The sequence below is a fragment of the Lagopus leucura genome, unplaced genomic scaffold (genome assembly GCF_019238085.1).
Source record: "Lagopus leucura isolate 7727_CA_CO unplaced genomic scaffold, USGS_WTPT01 Super-Scaffold_100030, whole genome shotgun sequence".
Lineage (NCBI taxonomy): Eukaryota > Metazoa > Chordata > Aves > Galliformes > Phasianidae > Lagopus > Lagopus leucura.
The window spans coordinates 268,900-296,848 of record NW_024962281.1 but is presented as its reverse complement, the minus strand read 5'-3'; the positions used below and the strand labels follow the sequence as shown (position 1 = coordinate 296,848).

The 27,949-nt window shown below is 48.4% G+C and overlaps 1 protein-coding gene across 1 annotated transcript in view; it reads right to left on the bottom strand.

The window, feature by feature from the left end:
• The window catches only part of PPP2R2B (protein phosphatase 2 regulatory subunit Bbeta), a 65,350-nt gene extending 51,521 nt beyond the window's left edge, over positions 1-13,829 (bottom strand). Inside the window, exon 1 of the mRNA XM_042881671.1 lies at positions 13,558-13,829. Within this exon, the coding sequence (XP_042737605.1) occupies positions 13,558-13,675 (118 nt within the window). The 5' untranslated portion in view covers positions 13,676-13,829. The remainder of the gene's footprint in view (positions 1-13,557) is intronic.
• Positions 13,830-27,949: the final 14,120 nt, after the last annotated feature.

The window sequence follows — 27,949 nt, the reverse complement described above, 5'->3', positions numbered from 1 at the left end:
CAAAGACCTAAACCCTATTTTATATCTATCCACACAGCCTCTCTGCTAAGGTCTGTTAGCAGACATTACTGTGCTTAATTTTCCCAACACTCACATTTATGAGAATAAAGTGCCAAGAGTATGACAGCAACATCTTCCTCACTCCTGCCCTCAAATAATGCATCAAAAAGACGTGGCTGTGACATTCCATCAAATGTACTTTCCTTGGCCACCTCAGTCACACAAGTGAAATTTTGTCAGGGGCTGAACTGCCCTTGGAAAGCAGCAGGGGAGCAGCTGCCTGTGTGCAGGCAGCAGAACGAGCTCAGCGGTGATGCTGAGGACACACAGCAGCTGCTCCAGCCCAGCAAGAAACCACATACAGTGTGGAGAATGCAGCCCCAAAACCACACGGGATGGGGAGCCCCTCCCCTACCATTCTGCTAGCCATTCCTGTGAAAATTCTGTAAGTACTTCGTTCCAGACTAAGACAACAAAGGGAGTAAGAAAAACAAACACCCATCGTGATAGAACACTGCATTTGAATACAAAACACATCCACAAGAAGCACTAGGTCCTGACCTCATCCCCATTTGCAGTTATTTTTCTATTCTCTAGCTTCTTAATGCACAATGCCTTCATAAAGATGTTGTGCAGATTAATTAGGTAATGTTTTAAAAGCTTTTTTGATGCCATTTAGTGCTAAATGTCTTCATTATGCAGGTGGGCAGAGCAGCTGGAATAGGCACAAGGGGAAGATATTTGTGGCAGAGATCAGACAGTGTGGTGGAAGAACCAGGCTGAACTGCACTGAGGTCAGATACACGGGAAGAGAAATAAACAGGTAAGGACTGAGTCCTGAGAACCATGGAGCATCTGCTGCTCCCTGCACAGCCAGCGAGGCCACAGGCATTCCACAGACACAACCATGACTGTTCAGTGCTTATAGGAATGCAGCCCATAAGAAACAGAGCAATGCATGCCAAAAATCACACGCAGCTGTACACACCTACACTGAAGAACATCTGATGGAGACCAGGAGTCCCATCTCACATCCATCCCATGCAGCACTGCACCACACTGGGTACAGCCACATGTGTTTGCATCCCTCTCCCCTGCACACCTGCAGCCTTCTATGCAGACTCAGGTCACCTCAGCTCCACACTGAGGACATCAGAGGGAAATTCTTTAGAGAGAGAGGTAAAATGCTGGAACTGTTGCCCAGAGAGGTCGTGGATGCCCTGTCCCTGCAGGTGTTCAAGGCCAGACTGGATGGGGCCCTGGGCAGCCTGGTGTGGTATTACCAGTGGCCCTGCATGTGGCAGGAGGGTTGGAGATTCATGATCCTTGAGGTCCTTCCAACCCTGGCCATTCTGTGATTCTTCTTACACACAGACCCTGCTTGGCAGCAGCGGGGCTCCACCAGCACGCAGGGCCCTGGCACTGGGCACAGAGCTCCCACCCTAGAAGCCAGACCATCACATCTCCCCAGGCACCATGATGGCCTTCTCCCTCTGCCCACATCACAGAGTTGGTGTCTCACACCTCCAGCTCCCAGTCAAGTCCAGCAGAGTAGGAGCAGAAGAAACAGAAGAGAGCAGGTCTGGTGCCACACATACGAACACTCAGAGTGTGGTCTTACAAGCTTCATTTCCAGAAGAAACGGATCTTAAAAAAGGTTACATTATTCTGGAAAAACGCATAGAAGTAAAAAGCATTGCTGGAAATGGCTCTGCATAAGGACAAGAACTGATGACGTGAAGCGCACCGGAATTTGTGAGAGCTCACTAAGATCAGTGTTTAATTCTACTGCTGAGACAATAGGTGGCCTACAGCCACAGCCAGCTGAGCACTCCCAAAACTGCTGCTGCAACAGGAGAACAAAATGAAGAGTACTGAACTGTATGCTGGAAAACATTACTGAGCGCCTCAAACTTGCATTTGAAAGGAATTGCTGATTCTGAATAAATCCACCATATGGCTTTAGAAAGCACTGATAGAGCACTTATTTCTCAAATTTAGCAAGATCAGTCTACGATGGCCTGCTTTTCTTTTATCATCTGCATTAGGAAATCATTCATAGTATCAAATACAGTTTAGATTGCTATCAAATAGTCAGTAGCCTTTCACAAGAACGGTGTTGTGTGTATTTTAATCACACCAGCACATCTTCACTACGATGTCAAAATATTTAAGTAATTTCTAGGCTTTTTTTGTGACTTTGCTGCAGCAAATTTGCCTTTAGAAAAAGAGAAAGCTTAAATCTCAGACTCCTGTTTCCATGGATGTTTCCACTGAGTTGATACACTTGGGCTCATGGTTCCTCTTGCACTTCACCAACACAGTAATTTATAAAATTCCCAGCTGGGTTCAGTGCAGAGAACCAAGCAGCTGCAGGTTGTCACTGGGCATTCACAATCCAGCCCCACCAGCCCCAGGCAGCAGCTTCAGATCTCCAGGTGTCACCAGGATCACAGCAGGGAGCACTGCAGTGCTGGTCCTGCAATGGTGCAGAGGCCAAGCTGTTGAGTTGAGAGCAGAGGCAAGTTCCCTGCTTGCTCTTTGCAGGTAGACATCCTGCCAGCCCAAAAGCACTGAGTTACATCTCAAGGCACAGGAGGGGGAAAGAGGTCTGCTCAGGGGCAATGCTTCCTGGCCAGCAGCTCCTCCTCCTGGCTGCACAGCCCAGTCAGGTCTGTTCAGAGCAGGACAACAGAAGGGTACCTTAGTGTCAATTTAAGAACTAAATATAGATAAAGGAACACCAGCAAGCTACAGCAGAACCTGTGTTTAGTGACATAATGGAAACATTTTGGAGCCCTAGAAATGTGCTCCTTTGTGTTGCTGAAGCTGGTTTGACACACAACTGCAGGAAGCCTTAGCACTGGGCAGCCAGGAAAGCAGTGGTTGCGCTGGGATTTCTGATTAGAACCAGCACAGGAAGGGGAGCGACACACCAACACAAACGGGGAGAAGAAAAATCACTTCTAAAACCCTCTGATAATAGGGTGGAGTATCTGCAACTAAAAGCATCTTTGATATAAACAAACAGCCAACCTGAGTAGCACTATCTGCGACTGAAGGAGGAAGCAGTTCGGCTGCCTGCAGGTGACCCCATCAGTGCAGAAGGGCCACAGAGCTCAGCAGGGACGCAGCGCAGCTCAGCCCTGCAGTTCAGATGCTGCTGCCTGGAACTTGACAGCCCATCAGATGTATCACAGGCTGTAGCCATAGGGGCCTTATGTCTGCTGCTGCAGCCTCCTGACATCACCCATCCAGAAGGGCTCCGAGGGAAGGGGCAGCTTTCCACAGACAGTGCAGCCAGAACTTATCCATGAGAACTGTTTTGTGTTTGTGCTTCTGACACCAAATGCATGAAGGCCATTCTACCTGGAGCCAATATCAGCCAGTCATCATTACACTTCTGGTCCGAGCACTTCCCTGCAGATGCTTTGCAGCGCTTTATAACATCAACCCAACAAGTTCCTGTGTTGCTATATGAAACCAAGGACCTTGTAGAAGAATGTCAGTGGTCAGACCCACAGGAGAGCTGCCTGCCACCCCAGAGCCCAAAGAATATCACTTTATTTACAAAAATGAAGAAGTAAACATAATGAGAGAACGTACCCTCCCAGCCTGGAAACAAAGCTTCAGGAGAGGGCCTATGAGACACCCTTAGTAAGCAGCTTATATAAGCAGCATGCAACTCTAATAACCACCTCCCCTGGCAGCACTAATCCTAGATCCATCCTTTCAATCTCATCTTAATTAAACTCAAAAAAGCCTACAGGCTCAGCCTGGGAGTGGATGTTGGGCAGAAGACCATTCGCAGTGACAAATGCTGCAGTCAGAGAATTTCCCAGCTTTCAGCCTTCCCTTACAGCAAGCGGGTTGCTAACATGCCAGACTTCATACAGCCTGGTCCAGGTGCACTTCACCTGAGATCTACAGCTGCAGCAGCACCTCAGTGACACCCAACCACATCCAGGCAAAGAGCCCCCAGGGCCTCAGCATGAGTGCGAGGGACTGTCCTCAGCTCATCCAAAGGTAAAATGTGAAAAACTTCCTCAACTGTGCTCATGCAGACATCTCTTCCTGGCCCGGGTAGGATATGGAGATTAATTCCTTTCTAACAGCAGCTCAGTATCAAACCAATGAGAATTTAAAATGAAACTCAATCCAAACTTCACCCAATAGCTCTGGGAGAGCACAAATAAGGCCGCACTTTAGTTTGTGAAATTAGTGCCTATGATGCACTTCTGTAGCATTAAGGTGGTCTCCAGCTCAGGCCTCATCTACATCTAGAATTTACTGCTTTATGTATTTCAAATAAAAAAAAATACTACCACTTGAGGGTAGTTGTACCAATTATGGCTGTAAGCTTACAATAGCATAAGAACTCGTCCATGGCCTCAATACTCAAGTGTTTACATTAACAGATCTCATTTACGCATATGAAGCACCTTTATGTTGCACTAAAGTTCAGAAACATCTGACTTGATTTTAAAAACTTCAGCTTTTATTGAAGAAAACATCAGCTGTGGCTTAGACCTCTGTGCTGGCTCATGTTGGTGTTCAGTGCCTGCAATGAGCTCCCAAGCCAAAGCTCAACATGTGCTCTGAATGGGAGCTGCCATCAGCGGGGTGCAACTGTGCTGATGTCAGCTCAGCATGAAGGACACAGCAGAGGATCTTCCCCAGCAAAGGAGCAGCGACCATCCGCAGGCAGTCAGCAGTGTTGCACACACACAAGATGTGACACGGATCCACGGGAATCCTGGTGGGACCTCAGGGACAGGCAGAAGGACCTGCTGCTGCAGGAACACGATGTCAGCACACTGGGGCCGTTGGTGGCTGCAGAAGGATGCTAACCAGCTGGCAAACTGCCTCCCATTGCACAGCCTCACACCAATCAGCCAGTGAGCATCATAACCTCACACAGCTGCACCTGGGCTCCTCCAAGGGGTGAGATAAAAGAAAACAATTTTTCGTTCTCCCCAGTGACTACTTTGTTGTTGTTACAGCCTCCTGGGCCCACAGCATCACATATCCTGGAAGGAGGAACAGGAATCACTTAGAAACACACAAAGGTCTGTCTCAACTCTCATGAGCCCCCTCTTCAGTGTGCAGGAGGATGCTGAGGGGCAGCAGCAGTCACTGACCTCCCAAGTGCCTGGACACAAAACCAGCACAGTGCAAAGCAGGGGGGCTCCACTGCCCACCCCCCATTGCTGCAGCGCTGTCCCAAAGCCCAGTGCCAGGCACCAGTGCTGCACCACCCCCAGGGAACACCAAAAGCCTGAGTATGGGCTCAGATAATGAAGTACGAAGAAATCACCCCAAATGCGTTCTCTCTCTCTCTCATCTTTGACTCTCTACCTCCTAAAAGACAAAACTCTGTGTATTAAAGAGAGACTTCAAGCTGAGTTCCTAATGGCACCCTAACATCTGTCAGTGCCTCGTGCACTTTTCCACACTGAAAGTGCTCTGAGAGCATCACCATTCAGACAGAAACGTATCTGATTGCTTTCTATGGCAACAAAAACACACTGCGCTGAGAGAATATAACTGCAACTATAAAGCTCTGTTTCTGCAAGAGCTGAAATTATCATCATCTTCTATAAATTCCCAAAGGCGATACAGAACAAAATAAAAACCTGTAAGAACATATATGAATAATAAAAATGTTTTTGTTTTCCTAAGAGGCCTTGAAATGGACAAAGGAAGGGAAAATACAAAGCAGATGCAACAGCCACAGCCAAGGAAAGATATTTTCAGCTCCTGAGTTACCACCACAAGAATGTGGGTGCACCATTCATCCCAGTGGAGAGAACAGACCCGTGCCTACCACCGATATGCCTGAATAGCAATAACTGAACCTGGCAGCCCCAGACTGGGGCACCATGCCAGCCTGTGAGCAGCACTCTGCTATCAGAGCTCCCCATCACCTCCCGCATGGGCAGAGTTTGTTATTTCTTGTACAGAAGAATCCAGACAGGGGCCTGCTGCTTTCCTCCTCTCCCACTGAAGCTCATTTCCATGTCTGGCACTCAGCAGGAACTGCTGCTGACACATCCAGAAGGGCTGGACTGTGTTTCAACTCCACAGGAGTAAAGACAAGCAAATAAATAGAATTTGATGCAAAGGAACAAAGCCTTAAGCTCGCTAGAAGGAGAAATAGTTTTCATATACTGTATTTCGTTTTCACACTATGCCCATAATTTTGGGCAAAGTATTCCCCCTTCCCCCTCACTAGAAACAATCCATATCTTTATGGCTGCACAAAACTCCATTTGCCGTTACAGAAATAACAAAGCAGGCAGGATTCCTGCACATGGAAGGATGCAGTGAGGTTAGGGGGAGGCTGATACACCATTCCATCCAAAAAGTTGAACAACAGCTAAATCAGAGAATGCAATTACCGTAGAAAGCTCAGTCTCAACTTAGTATTCTCCTCCATGGGCAGCCTGGGCTAGTATTCAACACAGAGGTTGGTGGCCCTGCCTTTGGCAGGAGTCTGGAGCTTAGTGATCCTTGAGGTCCCTTCCAACCTGGGCCCATTCTGTGATTCCATTGCCATTAAACTAATGGCCTCTCTAATTAGAGACTGCTAGTTACACCAACAGTATTTGCATGCATACACACCATCGCTGTGCCTACAGAGCACGTACCAATCTGCAATATTAGCACTGTTTCAAGTGCAATTTACGTGTTCTTCTCCAGTGCAATTCAGAGCAGCCGCGGAGCTCCCACCTGCTGCTGCCCGACCGGCTCACCAGAAAAACAAACACGCGTGGTGCTGCACAGAGCATAAGGCCCAAGGTAACATCCCCAGAAACGAACTAAGGAGAGCCGGTGCCTGTGGGCTCCCTGCTGCCAAGGCTGTGAACGTGAAGCTGCCGTCAGGCACTCGGCGCCGGCTCTGCACAGCGCGGCACGGAGCCGGGGAGCAGGACGCTGCTGGCACCGCTCACACTGCCACCCTGCGGCACTTCCCTTTAACTGATGTTTAACGCCTGCGACCGCTTAAAGCACTTCCATCGGCTGCCACACGAGCGGCCCCTCGCTTTGCCTTTACCGCCTCCCCCGCGCTCCGCTGCACCTTCACCAAACACCGCGCTTCGTGAAGGGCGCCACTGGAATTCCTTTCTGCGCTCACAGCAGAGGAAGCTGCTGTCTGGAGCACGCGAGGAAATAACCTTTTATTTCTCATATGCATTAATCAAAAATACTCTAAATGCCAAAATCCAAGCCCAGGGGCGCCCCCGAGGCAAACAGCTCAGTTTTAAGGTGCCTTTGGTAGAGCTACGGTGTTAAAGATCCCCTGAAACTCTCTCCCTGGAGCTTAAGCTTTAACATCAGCTCGCGCGTAAGTGAAAAAATGTTACAGCCTTCAGGGTCACCTCCAGAAAGGCAAAGCTTCAACGAAAACAAAGTTACAGCTGCCTCTGGGATCTGACACGCAGACACTGCTGTGCTATTTCGTAGCCTTGCTGAGAAAAGTCATCTGGAAAATAAAACCTGACTTTTAACTTAACAGGAAAGCCACATTTTGGCCTCTCAGTGACTGAAACTTGCAGGCATTAGAATATTCAGTAAATAGTCCATTTAAACGCCATTTTCATCACATAGTGCATTTTTCTTCCACTAAAACAGTATTCAATCTCCAGCTAAGCTCAGTTCTGTTAAGCTCCTAAAGCAGCAAATCGACATCCTTAAAGTCATCCCAGCAAAAGAGGCAAGTTGCTCCAGACTTCTCATGCCACAGGTTGTGCTGTGCAGCCTTTTGTAGCTCTACTTTGTCAAATAATGACACTGAACAGAGACCACCCAGGACACACACCTACAAGGCATATTTTCATGTATTACACAAACCTGAATGGCAAGCAGAGCCCAATGCACACCTGAGTGCAGGGTTGAGGTGCAGAAGGATGTCTGAGGCTCACCACAGCCCCGGGCAGCCCGAGCAGCACCGCCTCACAGTAAGGCCAGCAGCTCTTGGCAGCAGCTGTGCTTTCTGCACAGACCCAGCTGCATGCACAGGTGTCAAAGCCAAAGCTGAGATGCAGATCTGGGGTCAGGGAAACAGAGGCTGCTCTGCAGGAGACCAACAAGTTGCCATTTTACCAGGTGGCAGAGATCATAACTAATCTGTGTGCCGCTGCCCTCTGCGCACACTTCTGTAGCTTTTGAAGAAATGTGGAGGTGCCTTATGTTTAACCTCCCCACAGGAGGGACCCCAGCTGCAGAGGGAGGAGAGCTCACTGCCACACGCAGAGCAGCACAGACCCAGACTGGCAGACGAGCAGGGGCAGCACCCAGCTTGGGGTATGGCACGCCACGTCCTGGTGCTCCCCAGTTTGACCCCAGTTGGCTCTGCCCTCCCTTGTGGGGAAGACACCGGGGACAAAGGCGTGCTGTCCTTGCAGGGAGTGGGGCTGTGCCCACCCTCACTGTGCGGCCCTGCCAGGCACTGCCCTGTGCCACCACACAGCTGCGGCTCAAGCAGAGCATTGCCTGGGAGCCAGCCATTGTCCAGAGGCCATGAAAGAAACATTCAAACGTGTCATATTTACCCCATCTATTCATTTAAATCTATTTATTCAGCTGCACGTTCAGCCCTCGAGCACTATGGCTGCAGACAGAGCGCAGTGGCTGCTCTGCACAGAGCGCTCTGTGGGGTCCCTCCCCAGGGTCACGGCAGGCCCAGCTCTGCTGTTCCCATCTGCTGTCAGCTGGGATCTGTTACAGCAATGTCATCGGAGCAGCTCTGCTGGTCAGCAGTGCTGACAAGATACACAGAGCCTGCGAAGGATCCTAAGATGGACAGCGAGCAGGAGGGCACTGTGTGCACCAGCACAGCACAGCTCCAGCCCAGCATGGCAGCTCCCACACAGCCCTCCTCCGACCACCTCCCACCACGGGGCCTGGAGCTGTTCTGAGCTGCAACAGAGTGAAGCCCTCATCCTGGGAATACTTCTTAATTAATCTGATTGATGTTAGCACAAAGATGTAACCGAGGACTGAAGATTCTCCCCAGAAGAAAGCAGAGAAAACAACAACAATCCTTCCAAAACATCATCATGCTATCTACCCATGTTTTCTTCCAGCCCTGGTCCAATACTCAGATCCCCAGGCAACATGGAAAATCCACACTTGTGCCAGTGATCCTACTGAGTGTAGCTCAGAATAGGTAAATCATTAACAATACCATCTCCCAACAAAAAAGTCAGCACTAATTCAATAGAAGGGCCAGATAGCAGCCAGCAGAGCAGCAACTGCAGCCAGGAGGATAACGTCATAAAGACAATAGAGACGGCAACTAATGAGACTCACACCCAGATGATGCCTTGTAATTGTACAGCAAACTCTTTGTTTTCCAGTTCTGCAGCTGTGATCCATGACTTTTTTCTGCACCCCAGACCACTTGTTGTTCTCTAACAAGTTACATTTTACCATTTCTCCCTTCACATCTGCATCTACAGCTGCTCAGATGAAGCATGGCAGGATTTCAAAACCCTTCGTTACCAGTGGCAGCTACTGCTCAACTGCACCACACAAAGCGAGCTGCACCATTCACGTGCTGCCTCAGTTTGGGGTACAGCTGATGTGGAAAATCTCTTCCCCCTCCCCCCCCCCCCCAACTTTCCAAGCAAATAGAAATCTATCCACAGTGCAGTGAAACATTGTTTTCTCCCCTCCACAAGAAAGAAAACTGGCCAGCACCAAAATTGCACATTAACAATACAGACCTCACGCTTGGCTTACTGAGCATGATCCCAAGGTACCTGCTCTGTAACCTCTTGCTGAACTCCTCAGTTTAATCAACCTGCATTACTTGCACAAACAAAGAACGCACAGAGCTGAGCTGCAGCGTAATGCCACACTCCTGGTCAGCTCTTCAGGAAACAGTGAGAGGTGCTGGTGCAGACAGATGCTGAGTTTATCACCTGAGCCCACACACAGCACCAACTCAACTCCAACCTTCATCTCATTCTCATTAGAGTTAATGAAATAGTATAAAATCTTCAGCACGTATTTCTGAACTTAGTTTGAGAGCAGCAGTGGTAAGTTCTCATTGTAGCATTCAGAATTTCAGCATTAAAGTATCAGAGGTGCATCACTCACATTCTGCGACACTAAAAACTGCATCTGCACCTTAACAACCCTGATCTCCTGGGCACATCAACAGGTTTAAGGGCGAGGAGTCTCAACTCAAGGACAATTAAAGCTCAACTTCAGCTGAAGTATCCAAAATAACACTTGGTAGAGCAGCCAGCATTTCTCCTGGAAACACAGGACTACATTTCTGTGTTAGGTCTGGAAGAAAAACACACGCATGACCAAAACTTTGTAACCGTGACCTCAGAGCTCTCACTTCCCTTCTTTGTGCTCGCTTCCTTGGCTGCAGGAAAGGACATTGTTTGTGCAATTCAAAGGCTTTTTCCTGAGCATTACTTAGCTCAGGGTTTAAACAATCATCCATATCCTTGAGCTGAACATGTTGCAGAAACAAAAAAAATTTGTTTTTGAAAAAAAAGCAGTTATTGTGATCAGCCTGTTTGTGTTCACACTGCTCACATATCTTGTGTTCACACGTACTGAAGTGCTTTGTTGCGTAACACGTTCTCCAGGTGTATCATTGCTGCAGCTCCTCCACTGCTCCATGCCAACCTAACACTAACATGAATACAGCTCCATCAAGGAACCACTGAACCCTTTTCCAGCACATAGAAACTATTAGAAGTCCACAGTGCATATTCTGTATCAAAGAAATATTTGGATTAATTTTCAGTTCACACATCACCATGAAAACAACATAAATCCAAGTAGTTACTTTGCAATCTAAGTGACAGATTGAGAAATGCTCTTCTACAGCAATACTCCACCCTCAAACAGCTCAGGAGTACCAAACCAAGTCCAAAAAGTTACAGAACTTGAGCCAACAACGCAAACTCCTCATCTTCAGCCAAGCTACAGGCACGCCTTTAGGGCCAGTGGAACACAAGTGTATGTTTCTGTGCATTTGAACAGGACTGAATTCAAACACATCACTCTAAACACCTGTTTGAATACTTCACTGAGGTGCCATTGAGGCTCAGCTTGCCAAAGCTCTGACAAAATCTGAGGATGCAGATGCTGCTCTGAATGCTGTCACGTGCACTGGCACGAGGAGGCTGGCGCTTCAGGATGACATCGAGCACCAAGAGCTCAGTAGCAGTAACAAGTCACATTGCCACCAACGTAGAGGTTAAAGGTGCCAGCTCCCCCCAGGTGAACCCTCTCCTTCTGATTCATTACCATAAACCAGCACATTCACAGGAAAGGTAACAATGCTGCAGCATTCCCATGGCATTAGAAGTGGGTGCAGAGGAAGATCTCTGTCAGGACAGCCACGTGTGTGGGGTGATGTGCAGACGCTGCTGCTGGGCTGACAGTGGGAAGGACCTTCTCAGTCCTACAGGCTCAGCCCTCCTGCATCATCATCTGCTCGTGGAGCAGAGCCTGAAAGACCTGCCAAGGAAGCCCTGTGCTGGGTGCAGGCCTGGGCAGCATCTGAATCCCATCACTGAATCATCTCAGCTTCACCCACAGAAGTTCCATCATTTGTGAATGTCTGTGCCCCATTAGATCAAGGTACAGCTCCAAGTGCAGCTTCACCAGTCCGACAGTCCAATACATCAGGCTCCTGCCAGACCCCACGCAGAGGATTCTTGTCTGCTCCATTGACCCTTACAGCCACACAGGGGACTGAGAAAAGAACCTTCCTTGTGCCTGTTCTCACCTCAGTTCAGCCAGCAATTAAGCCTGTAGTCACTCAAACCCTCCAGATCCCAGTTTCACCCACAGTTAATGACACATCTGATAATTGGTATGAGAAGTTGCTCCGTATAAGTTTCTTTTTTTTTTTTTTTTTTTCTTCAAATGGATGAGAACAGATAACACAACAATACAGTACTCCATTTTTTTTCCTCTCAGTACTCCCCCATGACCTCCCCTAAAACAGCAGTATCTTTCTCTGTTGCATAACTTATTTCAACAAAGCAATCCAAAAATTACTTATTTAGAATAAGTTAAGAAGTGCCTTTGGACAAAGTCAAAGCAAAAACAAAAGAAATGTTCAGAGAAGAGGTTTTCAAAGAAAGAACTCCAGAGTAACTAATTCTGGAATTAGTCTGAGTCATTCTAAGCAGATAAAATTATCCCAATAGATTTCAGAGTAATTTCTTTCTTAAAGCCCATACTGCCTGTTTGAAGCAAAACATAGCAACCAAGAGAGACGGAACAGTCCAACCTGGAGTCTATCGCCCTGTCCTTCCCGCCCAGCCCTTCCTCTGCGTATCTTAAACCTGACAACGTTCTCAGCCGAGCAGCAGAAGCCAAGGCAAGGTATTGCCTGCCATATCTCCTTGCAGCTACATCATGCTGTGCACAGAGATTGAAGCCAATCATCTCAAAAATAGCCATGACTGCACATCCCTACAGTAACTGTCTTGATCGTCATCTTGTTCATGGATGTGGTTGGTGTTTCATTCCATGTACAGCCTTGAAGCAGCCAAATTAGTATGCAGAAAGCTGACTGACAGGAAGGCTACTTTCCCTTATTGAGGAATCACCAGATGGCCATAGTTTTTATGCCAGAATTCCCCTGCATGTCCACTGCTCACACTGCTCACTGTATCACATTCAATCACCAGTCCTTCCTTCACTTTTTCAGGTTTATACACAAACATACTTGAATGACCTCAAAGCAACATTGCCAGTACTGGTCCTTATCCATGTGTAACTTAAAAGAGCTTTGCCTCCTAATTTCTCCTCGATTCTGTGTCTTTGGTAGCACATGTACAGTTGGACATTGCTTCTCAGCAAGCAGATTTATCCACCACAACTGACTACAGCTGGGGAGCATGAGGGAAAGTGCTGCAACTCCACACAGGGAAGTTGGGAACAACTGAGCACGATTCACAAAACAGCTAACATTCATGCAGTCATCACATGGGATTATCAATCAGTATGAGAAAGGACTCCTTATGGGAGAGCTCTCACTGAAGTCTCAGCAAAACACAGCCCTACTGCTCTGCATTCCCATGTGCAAAACATGAAGTTCAAGCGCTGTTCAGAGCATTACAATTAACTCAAATAGTTGCACGGCTGCTTTGCTGAGACCTGGAAACAGGCTTCCCTGAGTGAGGGGAAGAGCACAGACAAGCAAAAACAGGATCTGCAAGATGTGTTGGGTTTTTTTTTCCTCATTTTCTTCGGAGCATACCAGATGAAGCAAGCACTCCAGTCACAAACCACATAAACCTGTAAACCACGCAGGGCAACAACTAGAAAGTCTTCCCTTAAGCCAGACCTGCTGCTTGCTGGTTCACACAGCACACACTTGGCACGTGCATTTACAGAATCAAAATCATTTTCTGCTACGCCTATCCAGCCTTTCCCCCCGCCTTTTGAGCCCTCTCCTGCCACATCACCCCGGCCAGCCGCCGTCCCCGCGCCCCGCCTGGAGCGGCCGACTGCTGGGGCAGAGCGCCGCGCTGCAGCCGCGTCCCCCTCTCCGCCCCCCGCCGGTACCTTCCGTGTGGCAGCTGGAGGAGAGGATGGTGTTCGCAGGCCTGAAGATGTAAGGCAGGTAACGTGAAAAGCATTTCATCTTCCAAAAACGGTAATTAAAAAAGGGCGAGAAAAACATCTACAGCTTAAAAAAAACAAACCAACCAAACCTCTGAAAATAAAGGAAAACATGAAGCAAGCCCTCCTCACTCCACGAGGATCTTCCCCATTTCCAGATAGCCTACATGGCGCAGGCAGGGGCTCGCCGCGGGGGCTGCCCCGCCGGCCCCGGCGCTGCCCGTCCCCATAACCGCCGGCCCGGCCGAGCGGCCCCGGCCCCGGGAGGAGCCCCGCGGGCGGAGCGGAGCTGAGCGGGACGCCCGGCCCGGCCGGCACCGGCGCGGCATTGGCTGGGCGCGGCCGGGCGGATCGCTGACTCAGCCGTCCTGCCGGGCCCGGCCGCTGCCCCTCCGCCGCCGTGCAGCAGAGGAGCCGCGATCGCTGCGGCCGCATGCGGCGGGGCGGGAGGAGCGCGGAGCCTGCCCGGTCATCGTGCTCTTAAACGCCGCCGCTCTCCCGGTGCAAAAACAAAACGCGAATGAGATTTCCAAGGTAACGTCAGTTACAGTTACGTGCTGCCTTCGGGGGTCAGAGCAGCCGAGCGGCTTTGCTCCCTCAGATTGCAGGTGGGGGACAGGGAGCAACCTGAAGGTTCACAGAGAGCACTGGGAAACAAAGCGTAACACACAGTCACAACGTATTTCAGGTTATTCTAGAGAGGCACTCATAATTCTGCCTTCCTAACACCCAGTTACACACGCAGCATTTAGGCAGCAAAACAGACCTCTCGTGGTTGGAGCTTAGGGCACAAATCTCACAATCCGAGTGCAATCCAAACCCTGCACCAGCTCTGTAGCACCACTCGAGTGCACATGATGGAAAGTATCAGCTTCAGGAGAGCAGACTGGAAGGGCATAGCATGACAAGTTGCCGGTCTAATCTCTCATTTTCCTGATGTTTAGGTACTCTATGGACAAGTTTCTGTTTTAGGACCAACTCACCCAACATTGCTGTGTCATGTGAGCACAAGATCAGTTTGCTGTTCAGTTTCATCATCTCCCTACAGCCTCATTTGCATTGTCAGACAATGACAATATGACTGCATTTATACCAACAAGATGCAAAGCACCTACGGCACTGAGGAGAGAAGCTTTTCACTGCACATTTGTCTCTTTATTAAAAAGATACTCTCTGGTCTTGTAAGGAAACTGCAGGTCTCACTGCAAACAAGGCAAAGCCATCCTGCTCACTACATCTGCATCACACAATAATACTTGATCAGCCACCCTCACTTGTGTACCTTAAATCCATCCCAGGAAATAAGGAGGCAGTATTTTATCAAGTACTCTTTACGGCAACTACCTGCATACGCTCATGCATGACTCACACAATGACATTATTCCACACTCTCATCTGGAAACATGAAACTACTCCTGAAACAAACAGTGCTGTTTATCTGGACCTGGAAACCACATCCAGGTTCATCTGAGAAAGAGATAAATATTTCCTGTTGTAATTACGGAGGAAAGCTGGGTGTGGTGTGCGTAATTAAACCACATTACAGATGTGAAAACTGCACTTACATTTCTCTGATGATCAAAGCTCCTCAGTTATCAATGTTTTAGAACAACATCTGGAAAAGACTGTGCACAGCTAACTGCATGGATGGACAGATTTGGGAGCCAGAGAGACTTTAGAGAAAGCCCCAAAGCCGCATCATCTGAGAACAGTTCTGAAGGAAACATTCAACTTCTACAAAGAAAAACGTGTGCATGGCTCTTCCGGTTGCACCCTTCCCACACTGCTACACCTGCATGTGCAGGAGGGCACAGGGAGGCAGCACACACATGGTTACCTGCAGGCAGTGTGACAGGGAGAAATGGCAGCAGGTGGCAGCACACCGGTGTGCTGCTTTATTCAGGACAACCCAGAGCTGGGTCACCCCCGCAGTGGATGAACCACCTCGTACTTCGTGGGCTCTGAGGCAGCATTACCCTTCTGACTACACAGGATTTGAGGTTTATAGAAGTTCCCATGGAGCTCTTGGCAGTTATCAAGTCCCAAACAAACTACTTCATCAGCACAATCTGCTGAAACTGAAGTGAGAAATCAGTCTGAGAGGTCTGTGCCCAGGCTGCCCTGTCTCACAGTCTGCTTCTTGGTGGTTCCACCTCTCCAATAAACACAGTTTGTTCCATTTAAAGACTTCAAAACAAGCAATTTCTTTACTAACAATCAGCTGTGTCTGCTTCTTATGCAAACACACCTGAGAAAGTTAATTCTTCTGGAATAAGGTCAGTCCATGCAGAGCTGCACAGTGACTCACTTAAGGTTTACCAGGAAACTCATCACGGAACAGAAGCCACCACTGAGACCCACATGTAGGACAAATATGAATGTCATGCCTCTCTGCCATGCTCTGTGTGGATGTGGGTATCTTCCACTGGTGCTGAAAAATAGGCACTTAAAGACAGACACAAACATTCCCTAAGAAGCAGATTCATTCCACTTCATTATAGTCATGTAACAAAATAAAAAGCCTTCACTATCATTATTGTGGGCTGCACCTGTTTGAATACAGTCAGTTTTTATGTTCCATTGACAAATGGAATCTCACCTCACATGCAGGGTTATACACCTGAGCTTAATTAGCAAGAAACACAGAAATGAAAACAGACAGGAGCACAAAGCAGGCTCTGAGTCAGCTTGGTGAGCCCACAAACAGCCATTCAATATTGAAGGAGTAAACAGCCCCTCATTTGGAGCTATTGGTATCACTTGTGGATGATGGGGTGAACAGATCAGGCAGCTGTGATAAAACCTCAGGTGAGCTGGAAGCAGCTGTTGGTTGCAGGAGCCTGCTAGGACTGGGGGGTGTTCCAGCTGCACAATATTCCAGACCCCAGGAAGAACATCTGACTGCAGTGGGGCCAACATAACTGAGCCACTATCAAGGTGGTGTTTCTCCAGTGGGCAGCTTTGCTATATATGCTCACAGGGCAATTGTGACACCACATTCAAAGATAAAAAAAAGCAACAAACAAGAAAAGAACAGAATGATAGAGTTCATGAGTATCTGTGAGGGTTTATATGTGCAGGGAAAGGAACAAACACAGAATTATTCTCTACCACAGTTTAGATCTAGAATAATAGCATTGCATCCAGCTTAAGGATGCTCTGCCTCACTGGAAGGTGCAGAACTCCATCAACATAACAGTAGCACCTCCTTCCAAATATAACTGCATGCATCCCATTAATAGCCAAAATTCAGACAGCTTGAATATTACCAAGATTTCTGAAGGTCAGAAATGTGCCATGAGGACTGGCATGGAACAAACAAGTTACGGATAAACTTCCATTGAGCAGAAAGGGAGGTGTGATATAGGCACAAGTAGAACACATAACTCTTATCTACACACATCTGAACACATACGTGCCTGTGTTCACACACAAGCACAAACAAAACCAGCAAAACAGAACTCTTAGTCACACTGAGGCCGTGTGCACCTGTTGACCAGACCTGACGAACTCAGATGCCATTTTGTCACTGGTTTCACAGCCTTATCTGTACCCCTCTTCTGCTTTCTGTCTCCTAAATACCCCAAGAAAAAGATTGCAGGCTCTTCCTATGTAATGTTATAATGCAATAGAACACACAGCAATGACAGTAGAGCAACAAAGCCCCAGGCTGCAGCAGGTGAAGATACTCAATATAGCTACAGACACCAAAACAATGGAAGAAAAATCTGCTTACCCTTACAAGATCTCAGGAACTCCAGCAAAACACTCACACCTCCACTGCCGAGCCTTAAATGAGGGCTGGGGTGGGGTGGATCCCGGATCCAGCCCTTCCATCACTCAGTACATTGCATGCAGCTGAGCTGGGCTGGCCCTGCCTTCCACCAGGTGCTCCATCACTGCTGCAGGCCATGACTTTGCACTGCCACTGCACCCTGCCATTGTGGCTCTGCGTTCCTTCAGCACTGAGTCCCAAATTTAAAAAATAAAAGCTTATGGTCTTCAGTTTGTACCTGGCTACACTAAAAAAGGGAAAGTGAGTAAGAAGAGGAAACTTTGTGTTTCATTAATCAATGAACAAATGAATAATGAACCAGCAAACAAGTGCTTTGGACCACTTGAAATGATTTCCTGATTATACAGTAAAAGCATGAAACTTTTGTAAATATTTTTGCAAAAAGCACCTTAGTAAGTGGAGCTGTGAGGAGCAGCACTTCTAGCAGCACCTTTCCATACCCTGCTGCATTTCTGGGCAAGCTCTTCCCCAGACCGCTCTGTCAGAGGGATGAGATGCAGCCCATGCTGTCTGCGCAGCGCTGCCTGGCAGCAATGTGAGTGCAGCCCTGCCCATGCACTTCCATCCCACCAGTCAGCACCCTTGTGTGGTTGTGCCTGTCTGGTGCGTGGTGAGCCTGCAGCGGGTCCTCACAGAACAGTCTGTGCTCTCCAACACATCCACAATTACACAGCAAATGTATGTGCATGTGCAAAAGGTCTCTATGCTAACAGCAACTGCCTGCTCTGCACGTCAGAAAACAGAACTTCTCTGCTGCGTTTGGCCTCCCTGCAGCTCCAAAACACTGCACGTGCTGGGAGGACTAGAAGAGGCAGGTGGCACTCATTTGTCTGTGAGAGACAAAGTACAGAGGGGAACAAAATGTGAAGTAAAGGAGGAAAAGAATTGATGGATTAATAAGCAATGCAATAAGAGAAAGCAAGATAGAAGAGTGAAATGGGAATAAGAAAATATAGGAGGAAGCCCAGTATGGAGCTGAGCACCAAATGGTCATCATAGGAGGAACAGGGCAGCATGAGCACATTCAGTTTTAAGGGCAGGAGAAAGGAATGCATTAATTCCTTTCAGTTGCCCATGTGTTTGCAGTTCACGTGCTGGTTGAATGCTGTGGATGGAAAAGTACCAAAGTGATTCATGAGCACAGGTTGCCCTGAAAGCTGCAAGCTCCCCTAGGAGCTACCCTCAGCTCCTGAACCTCCCATACACCTGCACCAGCTCCTCCTTACCTTTGAAGATGCATGTATCTCATAGATACATACCTGTGTCTGTGCAATTAATTTTTAATGCCAGTACAAGGAAGGGCAGCAAGTCAACGTTATGTCACCCAGGAATGGAACCCGGCTGATTCTCAGGAAGGATGTTATGGTGGAGCAGTGTGTCACACACACTGAGGCATTCAAGCAAATAAAAGCTCAAAAACAAGGAAACGTATTTCAGGTATTATTATGCTATTAAATAAGAATGCCCTCCAATTAAACCTTCGGGTCAACAGCTAATTTTGGTTACCACCCCCTCTACCATCTCTACACCAGGAAAGCAGGAGAGAAAAGAAGTGCGCCTTCTCTCTTCACCCACCAGCACGCAGGCAGCCCTGTGCAAGAAGTAGGTGACAAATGAGGACTTTGTGACTGCAGCCAACAAAAGGGGAAACTGAACCTACCTTCTGTCACCCCAACATCGATGGTTCCCTTCACCTGACTGAAGCACCACAGCACATCCTGCATGAGGTTTCCAAGTCCTGCCGAGGAAGCACATGCAGAATGAAGATGTGATGACTTTGGAATACGGGTTGCCCTTTCTCAAGAAAACACACACATACGTACACATAAACTGGCACACGAATATCTACAGTCTCTGTGAAAATAAACTCACCTGGTATCATTCTCCCAGCACGCAGGGTCAGTGTGGCAGAGCTGGCAGCATTGTGCCTGCCCTATGAATCGCCCATCTGTGTGCTCTGTGCCATCTCAGGGCCAGTCCCAGAATGGTGCAGTCGGAGCCGTCCCCTCACATCACAGCAGCACACAGAGCAGTCAGGAGGCCCCGCAGTCACACTCTTTGTCACAGCCTCTCTCCATCAGAATACTAATGGCCCCAATCCTTCCCACCACCGTTAAAGGGAGAGTCAAACAGAAAATGAGAACTTACTACTACCACTGACGTGGTATTTTTTCCAACTTAGGGCCCATCTCATGGTGAGTGATTGCTAACAAACCCCATCAGAATAAAGTCACAGTACAGTACATCACACCATTACCAAAATCCCCTCGGAAGCAGAAGAGCACCGAAGTCGCTTTAAAAGAATACTGGAGGCATGTTGACCAGAGGGCACACCAGCAAGATGCAGCTCTCAGCTGTTCTTGCTGCCATAGCAATACCCTGTTATAACATCAGGGAAATGAGGATTTTATCTACTGCTACCCCTCAGCTTATTGACAGCTCAGCAAAATTTCCCTTTTCACATCACACAAAAATTCCACATCCTCAGAGGACAACTTGCAGAGCATTTCCCAGAGCATTTCATCCTGGAGCACTTTCTGAACAAGAAGAAAGCAGCACAGTGGATCTGCAAAGGCAGGAAGTGCCATCATACCTGTATGACACACCAGGGAAAACTGGAACAGAAAATCTGGGCACCTTGCAGTGATCTCAGGCTCATGTGGGAGTCACACTGAGATACAGCCCAAACCTGATACTTCCCCCCAGAAGAAAAGGAACACCTGAGACAAGGAAGATAAGATGTGGTCCAAGATGGAACTGAGTTCCTCAGACTCTCCCATGGCCCATCCGTGCCTCTGTGAGATTTCTGTCTATTTTTGTTTAGTTCGATGACTGGGTTTTGTATATTAATAGCAATCAATCTGTATCATGTATATATCAATGCATACATTAAAAGTGATCTGATTGCCCGGCGGTGCTGCAGCCCCAAGGAGCCCTGCCTGGTTTCAGCATCACCAGATTTACCCATCGGGGACTAAATGGCACTGCTGGGACAATGCGTGCTCACAGCTGGCGGAGTTCTTTGGGTTGCCAGAAGATGACTTTTGCTAAGGGAATACGCTTCCCTGGCTCATGTTTGTTCAGCCTCCTCCCAGAAGGATAGGAGGGAGAACATTTATGCAAGTTAGTTCATACAAATCAACAGCTGTTACAGCAATTTTTTCCCCCACTGATTTGAAGTGTGAATTATAAAGGCTGGAAAGCAAACACAGCAATCAAGCCCATCTGAGACAAGAATATTTTTATGTGTGGGATTTTCTGTATGTGGCCATGACAATAATGAGATTTCTGATTCTCTACCCCAAGCAAACCAGTGAACAAATAACTTCCTTTTCTGATATGGTGGTAAAGTTTATGGGGTCGCTATTTTCTTCTTACAGGAACTTTACTATTTATTGTTTAGTCACTGTGGGGATGCTGTAGGAGCCTCACGCGAGGTTGATAGCTGCCATCTGATAACGTTTGTCTGAGGAACAAAGTGTCTTTTGCTCAGTGAAGGAGTGAACGCCTCGCTGTGCTCCCAGCTGCTTTAACGTAAGGGATGGGGTTTTATGACATGTGGATGTGCTGCAGGAATGGCCAGGTCCCAGTTAAATCTGCTGCATCACCATTACTTCTGCATAAGCACCAGATTGGTTTGAGCCTTTGGTCCTTATTCTTCTGTTTGCTAACCTGTGAATGCTTTGTGTTGCAGCTTTATTAATGCAACACTTGCATAAGAGACGTCCGACGTTTCAGACGAAATTCACTTGCTGGCACTTTGCAAAGATTTCTGTGTGCGTAAACACGCCTCATTTTGTGTGACTGTTCTGAGGAAGACAAACACCACATGTTTAGTGACATTCTCTCCATGTTTTCAAAGTTTTCCCAGGCACAGCTGCTGCTGAAGATGTTCATAAAGAGCTTTCAGCAATAGGAATGTGAAGTTAGACATCTGAACTCATTCAAATGCTGAACACGGTCCAAAAGAAAGCCAGCTGTTTTGTGACTCAAAGTCAGGAGCTCGAGATGCAGTTGTAACAGTTTCACAGGTGTGCAAGGCATTGAAAAAAAAAAAAATACACAGAGCTCCCAGTTGCCATTGTAATCCCCAGTTCTTATGGCACGGCCTTCTGCCTCTACAAATTGAATTCAAACAGACAAATTAAAAGTTGCCTGAATAACAGATCGATATCTCCTGAATTTGCATTCAAGCAGTCCCTCTGTGGCTGGATGTAAGCTTGCTAGGAACTTCACTGTAGTCCAGAAATGATACGAATCACAGAGCTGTAAGGATTTGTGCCAGTAGGCACAGCTTCCATTCATCCACTGCAGAAACTTGTAAAAAATATATATATTTTTTAATCCTTTCAAAAAAACCCTGAATCCTGGCCGTGCCTTTGTCACTCCCTGTCCTCAGCCCTGCACTGCTCACATCGGAGCTTTCTCTCCTGCACCGTGCTGGTCGCACTGCGCACAGCAGGCAGGGCTCCTCGGCCTCCGCAACCTCCTGGCTGCCAGAGCATCGCTACCACAGTACTGCAGAAACCAGGCTGGAAGTACGGCCTCTGGCGGCCGAGTCTCCATTTGGCGTGTTGGAGAAGACGCGAATTGAACGAATGGTGCCGTGTTTTCACGCTCGATTACTGACTGCACGAATTCTCAGCAAACCACGTCGAGCTGCTGTGCTAGCCATCATCTGTAAGTGTTGAACTTGTTTCCTTCAGAACATCAGTTCCTGCCAGGAGAGGATTTCAGTAGCAAAGTGTGTGCCATGATTCTGATGTATGAAAAAGCCTGCCTGCAAACCTCTCTCTTCTGCGTGCAAATACAACACTCTTTTATTCTAAGAAGTTGAAGATCTCCCTGAAACCAAATCTACCTGGGGAAGGGCTGCATGTGAGAGCAGATTGGCTGTGTGCTGTCAGCTGCCAACGGCACTGCATCCCATTCTGGAACTCAATGAACCATGAATGCTGTACAGCAGCAAGAGAGCATCCACCTGAGCTGTGTGTGACACCTGTGGGTGCTGGGGGGACTGGGTGCTGTGCACAGAATGAGGACATTCCCCGGTGTGCCTGAGGTTACGATTTGTAGTAGTTCAAAGGAGGGGAAGTAGAAATACTTTTCACTTCCCAATCCATCTATGATTATATCTCGTAACTACAAACCAGCAAGTTTTGGTGTGTGTCTGTTTTCACTGCTGTAAGGCAGTCTGTTGGAGTAATTTTTAAGTTCCCAGCTCCTTGAGGAGACCTATTAAAATAACAGGGTTTTTTTCCCCTCACAAAGCTATACATAAAGCATTCATTTCTGCAGAAGCTGACCCTCCATAGAGCACTTCTCACCCTTCAGATCTGGATATATTCATATGCAGTTGAGATTCGCTGCTGACCTTTTCAAAGCCAACGCAGCCAGCTCTGTGCCCCGGTGGCACCGTAGCAAAAGGAACGTACAGCTCAGGGCCCCCAGAGCTCTGCGCTGCAGGAGATAAGGGCGAGGGCACTGCTCTGCCAGCGGATGCACACAGAGCGCGCCGTGATGGGCAGGATTTTGCAGGCTCTTCACCAGGAGTAGAACCGCAGAAGGAATATGGAGCTTCAGTGAACAGTACCGTGATCGCACGAGGGGCTGCCCAGCAGTCCTCTAGCAGGCGATGTCCTCTGAGGTCCCCGCGCTCCGAGGACCTGCTCTGCCGTAAGCTCCGGTGTCCCCTAGCGGGACAGTCCTGCAATTTCACTCATGGCGGGGTGGAAAAGCTGTTGGCGTCTTTTCCAAATTGGAGATCAAACCCTAACAGAAACCTTGCAGAAGTATTGCTGGTATGTGCGAAAATTCTCTCTTAAATTGGGCTACTGGATATTTTGGATTGCTTTACAAGGATGTTCCATCCGTGTTCAGAAGGAGCCGTATAACTGCACTACTGCATGCCTGTGCAGGTGGCTGCGTTGTGCTGGAGTCACAAGCCAGCAGTTCAGGTAAGTTACTCCCATCCACTTCATTCATCTAGTCACCACTTTTCCCCACATCTGCTAGCAGTTACTCTACGTGTGATGCACAGCAGAGTAAGGTCAATTTCACCCTGAAATGGTGGAGAAGGGCAAAAGCTCCAAAGCGAACCAGCGCCAGACTGATCCAGCACAATGCCTGTCAAAAAGCAAAGTCAGCAGACCCAGGCATGATTATAGGAACTACATACAGCATGCAGACATCACTGAGCATAACACCTGGTGCCCATATCAAGAGTTTTCCCAAGGTCTGCTTTGTTTCATTACATAACAGCAGTTTGATATTTTACTCATCTGACCACCAGGACGAACATGCACAGCACGAAATGAGTGAGCAGGCACTGGCATTCCAAATTCACAAGTGTATGCCAAAAAGCCCAGCAGTCACAGTGCTCTCCAGGCATGGGGCACTGCAGGCTGGTGCTCCCTCCATGTTGTCCTGACGGCGCTCTGAAGGGCTCCTGCAGTGCAGTGCATTGGCAGCAAACAGCAGAGCTGCGCCGCTCCTGCTGCAGGTTCCAGAAGTCAGCAAGGAGCCTTCCCTGCCAAAGCTTTTGGGAAATTCATTGTTGCTTTCATATGAATCAAGGGAGATGAGCAAAGGGTTAAAGAGAGGACAAAGGTCGAGCTGCTGTGTAAGATGACTGGAACTACCCAGAGAAGGTCGTCCTGGCTGTGGGAGGAGCCGCACTGTGCAGCCCAGAGACGCGGGCCACTTGATTGTTGGGGATGAAGGGTGTAAATGTATCTGTCACATTAATGATAAAAAACCTCCAAAGCCTAACAGGGCTTCTCATTGTTCAGCTTATCCATCTCTGTCTAGAGCTTTCCAAAGCCTTTACTCAAGCCAAAGCGCAATGTTGGCACTGGCTCATAAGAGTTGCGGAAGACAGTGATGTTTTTGTGCAGTCATACTTGAAGCCGTGTCCTTGGAGAAGGAGTCTCCTCTCAAGATTTTTCTTAAGCAAATCCAATCTCTGATGACTTTTAAAGACCCTTCAGAAGAATAGTGCTGTTCCTTCCCCCACCTTGGGGGACGCATGGGCGCTTCGATCTTTTTTGGGTGCTTGTTAAAGTGAGCCCATTCAAACCATGACAGGCTAGCAATGGCTATTAAAACACGGTCTGTGGAAGACATAATGTTAAACATTGCTGAGAGTTGCAGCTGAGATATGGATGCTGAATAAAGTTTCAATCCTTTTAGGGTTTAATGTTCCAGAAAATACATACTGTAAATGAGGTTAAGCATCCTGGGCTTGGCAAGCTATTGCTAAAAGTGAGTTTGGTTCCTGAAGGAAAATAATTCATAATTGGCTGAACAGTGAAATTTTTAGAAGAGTGAACGAAAATAAAACGTTTTTCTCTAATCTCTTTGCTCTCTTGGCCCCTCTGGAGCATTTCGTTCTGCTGTGCGTGCAAAGCTGCAGACGGGCGGGGAAGGGACGATGGGGATGGAGATGGGGACGGGGAAGGGGACGGGGAAGGGGACGGGGAAGGGTGCGCAGCTGAAAGCGGGCAGCGCTGGGTGTGCCGCGGGGTCCTCCAGAGCGCAGGGACCGCTTCGCCTCTGCTCCGTTGGGCGGCATCGGAGAGCCGCGGCTCCGAGCTGCCCGCCTCGCAGTTCTGACTCCTCAAAGAGAGCTCAATTGCTGTCTGAAGCAAACTGGGGAAAGGGGGAGGAAATTATTATTTTTTTGAATGTGCCTTCTCTTAATGGAGATTAAACGCAGTCTCACCTAGAAGAGATTGGGCTCCCTGTCTCCTATGGAAAATCAATCCTGTTTCATCTCTCTGCAGGGGCAGACGAGCAGTGCCCTCCGCTGCTCAGTGGCGGGTGGGAGCCGCACCGCTGCACGCAGCTCTGCTTTCTTTTTCAGCCCTTGTGCTCATCTATGAGCCAATCTGATTTCGTGCATTTCTCTAAAATTCAGATCGTTTCAGGGGAACCCAATATGTGTTTCAGCTCGTTGGTTCTTCTCCAAGTAATAAATGAAGGCAGTTAAATTTGGATTAATCACTCTGACGTTTTCAGCTGCCCTGGAGGAAGAGCTGCTCTCCCTGGGAGCCCCAGGGGTACAAGCACATGCCAAGATCTTGTGAATGAGAGAGAAGTCAGTACCTAAAGAACACGAGCAAAAGGACAAGAAATGTGGTCTCTGCCCTTTTACAGGAGTCTTTCAAATAGGAACGAGTTTGGAAGAGCAGACAGAGGTGCCACCGGGACTCGGCAGTGCCACGAGCAGAGTAACCCAGACTGTCTCTGACAGGGTCCTGCTCGCCTTCACACCGTGAAGTCCCACCAAATCATGCAAAGCACGGGAGGTGGGCAGTGCTCGAAACTAGAGAAGTAATGGAGCATCAGCGCCTTGCGGGGCCAATCCCTTCTCGAAGAGGACAGATCCTTGCTTTGCGATGTAGTGCACCTACCTGAGTGGGATGGAATCCTGAACATTCTCGTAATAAAAGCAGTAAAAATCTCTGGCACTGCACGAGTTAAAAAGAAGAAATAAAACCCAGACAGGCAGCAACAAAGGGAATAGTTTGCAAACACATCTCGAATTGTCAAAACGTTTTCCATTGTGGCGGACGACCGGATCGTCCTTCTCTCGTCGCAGGAAACGCCACACGCAGGGCCGCTGAAAACTGCTGATCTGGGAGGAGGACAAAAGCCGCGCCGTGCCGGCGGAGCTCCGCAGCCGCGCCCCGTTGCCAAATCGCTCCGCGCCGGTCCCGGCGCCGCACCCGCAGCCCCGCGCCCCGCTGGGCTCGGCCTCCCCACCCCCCGCAGCTCTCCTGCCACAGGCGGGGACCCAACCCAGCGCATCCCAGCGCATCCTCTCGCGGCACCATTCGCCTTCTCGCAGCTGCAGCCGCTCCGCCGCCCCGTCTCGCTGCCGCTTCTTCCCCTCCCGCGAGGTAAGCGCTTTCTTTCGCTTTATCTCTGGGGCTCCTGACGGGTCTGCTTCAGCATTGCTCTGTGTCCCCCGCTATCTTCCCTTAAGTTCTGTATGGGGTCTCCCGTGCGGTTCTGCAGCTTGCAATATTTTCTTTTTTCCATGTGACCATTAACTTGGTCACTTTCTGCAGTAGGGAAGTTGTGCTACAAGGTGAAGGGCTGCAACAGGGCAAGAAACAAAGATGACACTGAGCAATATCTGCTTTCCTCCTCTGAACTTCCCTGCAGCTGCACAAGTGTTCCAAATAATCTTTAGTTTCTGTGGGACAGAGATGTCAGTACTGAAGTAATAGCGTGTTGTAATGTTACTGTACAGTTCCATCTGCTCAACAGAACAGTAGCATCCCACCACTTTGGCAATCGAGTGCTGATGAGAGAAATAATTCCTGGATCCCCACGAGTGGTCCTCTTCAGAGGAAGCTCAGTAGCTGCCTGACAGTGATGGCTGTAACTGAGTGAAACTGCCTGCTCCCTGATGGACAGAGCTGCTGCCACTCTGCCTGCAGAGCCACGAGTGCTCCGAGAACAAAACATGAAGGCATTAATGAAAATAATGATTTTAATCATTCAGTGAATTTGCATTGCGAAATAGGGAAAGATTTATCACTGTTGAGTGTGTATATGTTGAGTACCTCTTATAAAGATACAAATCCTAGTAACTGCTATCCAGACCACTTAGCTCTGAGGAATACCTGTAGCCCTTCCCCAAAGCTTTTAGATCAATGTATTTTCAAAAACAAATTAAGCTACAGACTCCTTCACAAGCAAACCTCCCAGAGCAGACGACCTTGGTGCCACCGATGAGATCTCTGATGTAGAAGCATCTGTGTGCAGAACTGACCTGTGGTTTTTATCTCTCAAGGTGTATTTTTACTTTGAAGCACAAGTTTTGGAGCTTGGAAAGACGTGCTTGCGTAATTTTGTTCCAGACTGATGGCACTGTTTGTTCCATTGAGGGGTATCATAAACATCTGCTGTTTTGTTTGCTTTATTGTTTGATCACATTTCAGGTGAGAAGTCAAGAATTCACCTTCTTTAAAAACTGCTTTTCGGAGGGGGAGGAGGGTTGTGAACTGTGAGCTTCCCTGACCTTTGCTACAAATCGTGAGCGCTGTGTGAGCCACAGCAGGACGGTGGGCTGCATTCGGCTTTGTAAAACACCCTGTGAGCTGCATCTGCTTTGTTCGAGATGCCCCTGGCAGTGCTGAGGAGATGTGGGGAGTGCTGGGAGACCTCTCAGCTCCATCTGACCGAGGCGTGGCAGACCCTGCTGCATGCAGCGTGTGGCTGAGCCGCGGATGGACTCCCAGGACTGCAACGATGGGGATGGATTTTGCATCCCTGCAGAGCAGTGCGGGAAGATCCATGAATACAGACGTAGCTTTAAATTTCAGACCAGCTTCGGCACTTGCTTAAGGTCACTGATCTGACCCAGGGCACGAGGCTGGAGCTGAGCTCCTGGCTGAGCAGCAGAGATAAAGCTGAAGTTCACTGGGGAGGAGCTGAGTTGGTGTGTGGAATCAATGGCAGCCCTCATTCCTTGCGTGGTGCAAATAATTACCTTTTCACCAACACTTTTTTGGATGATCTCTCCCT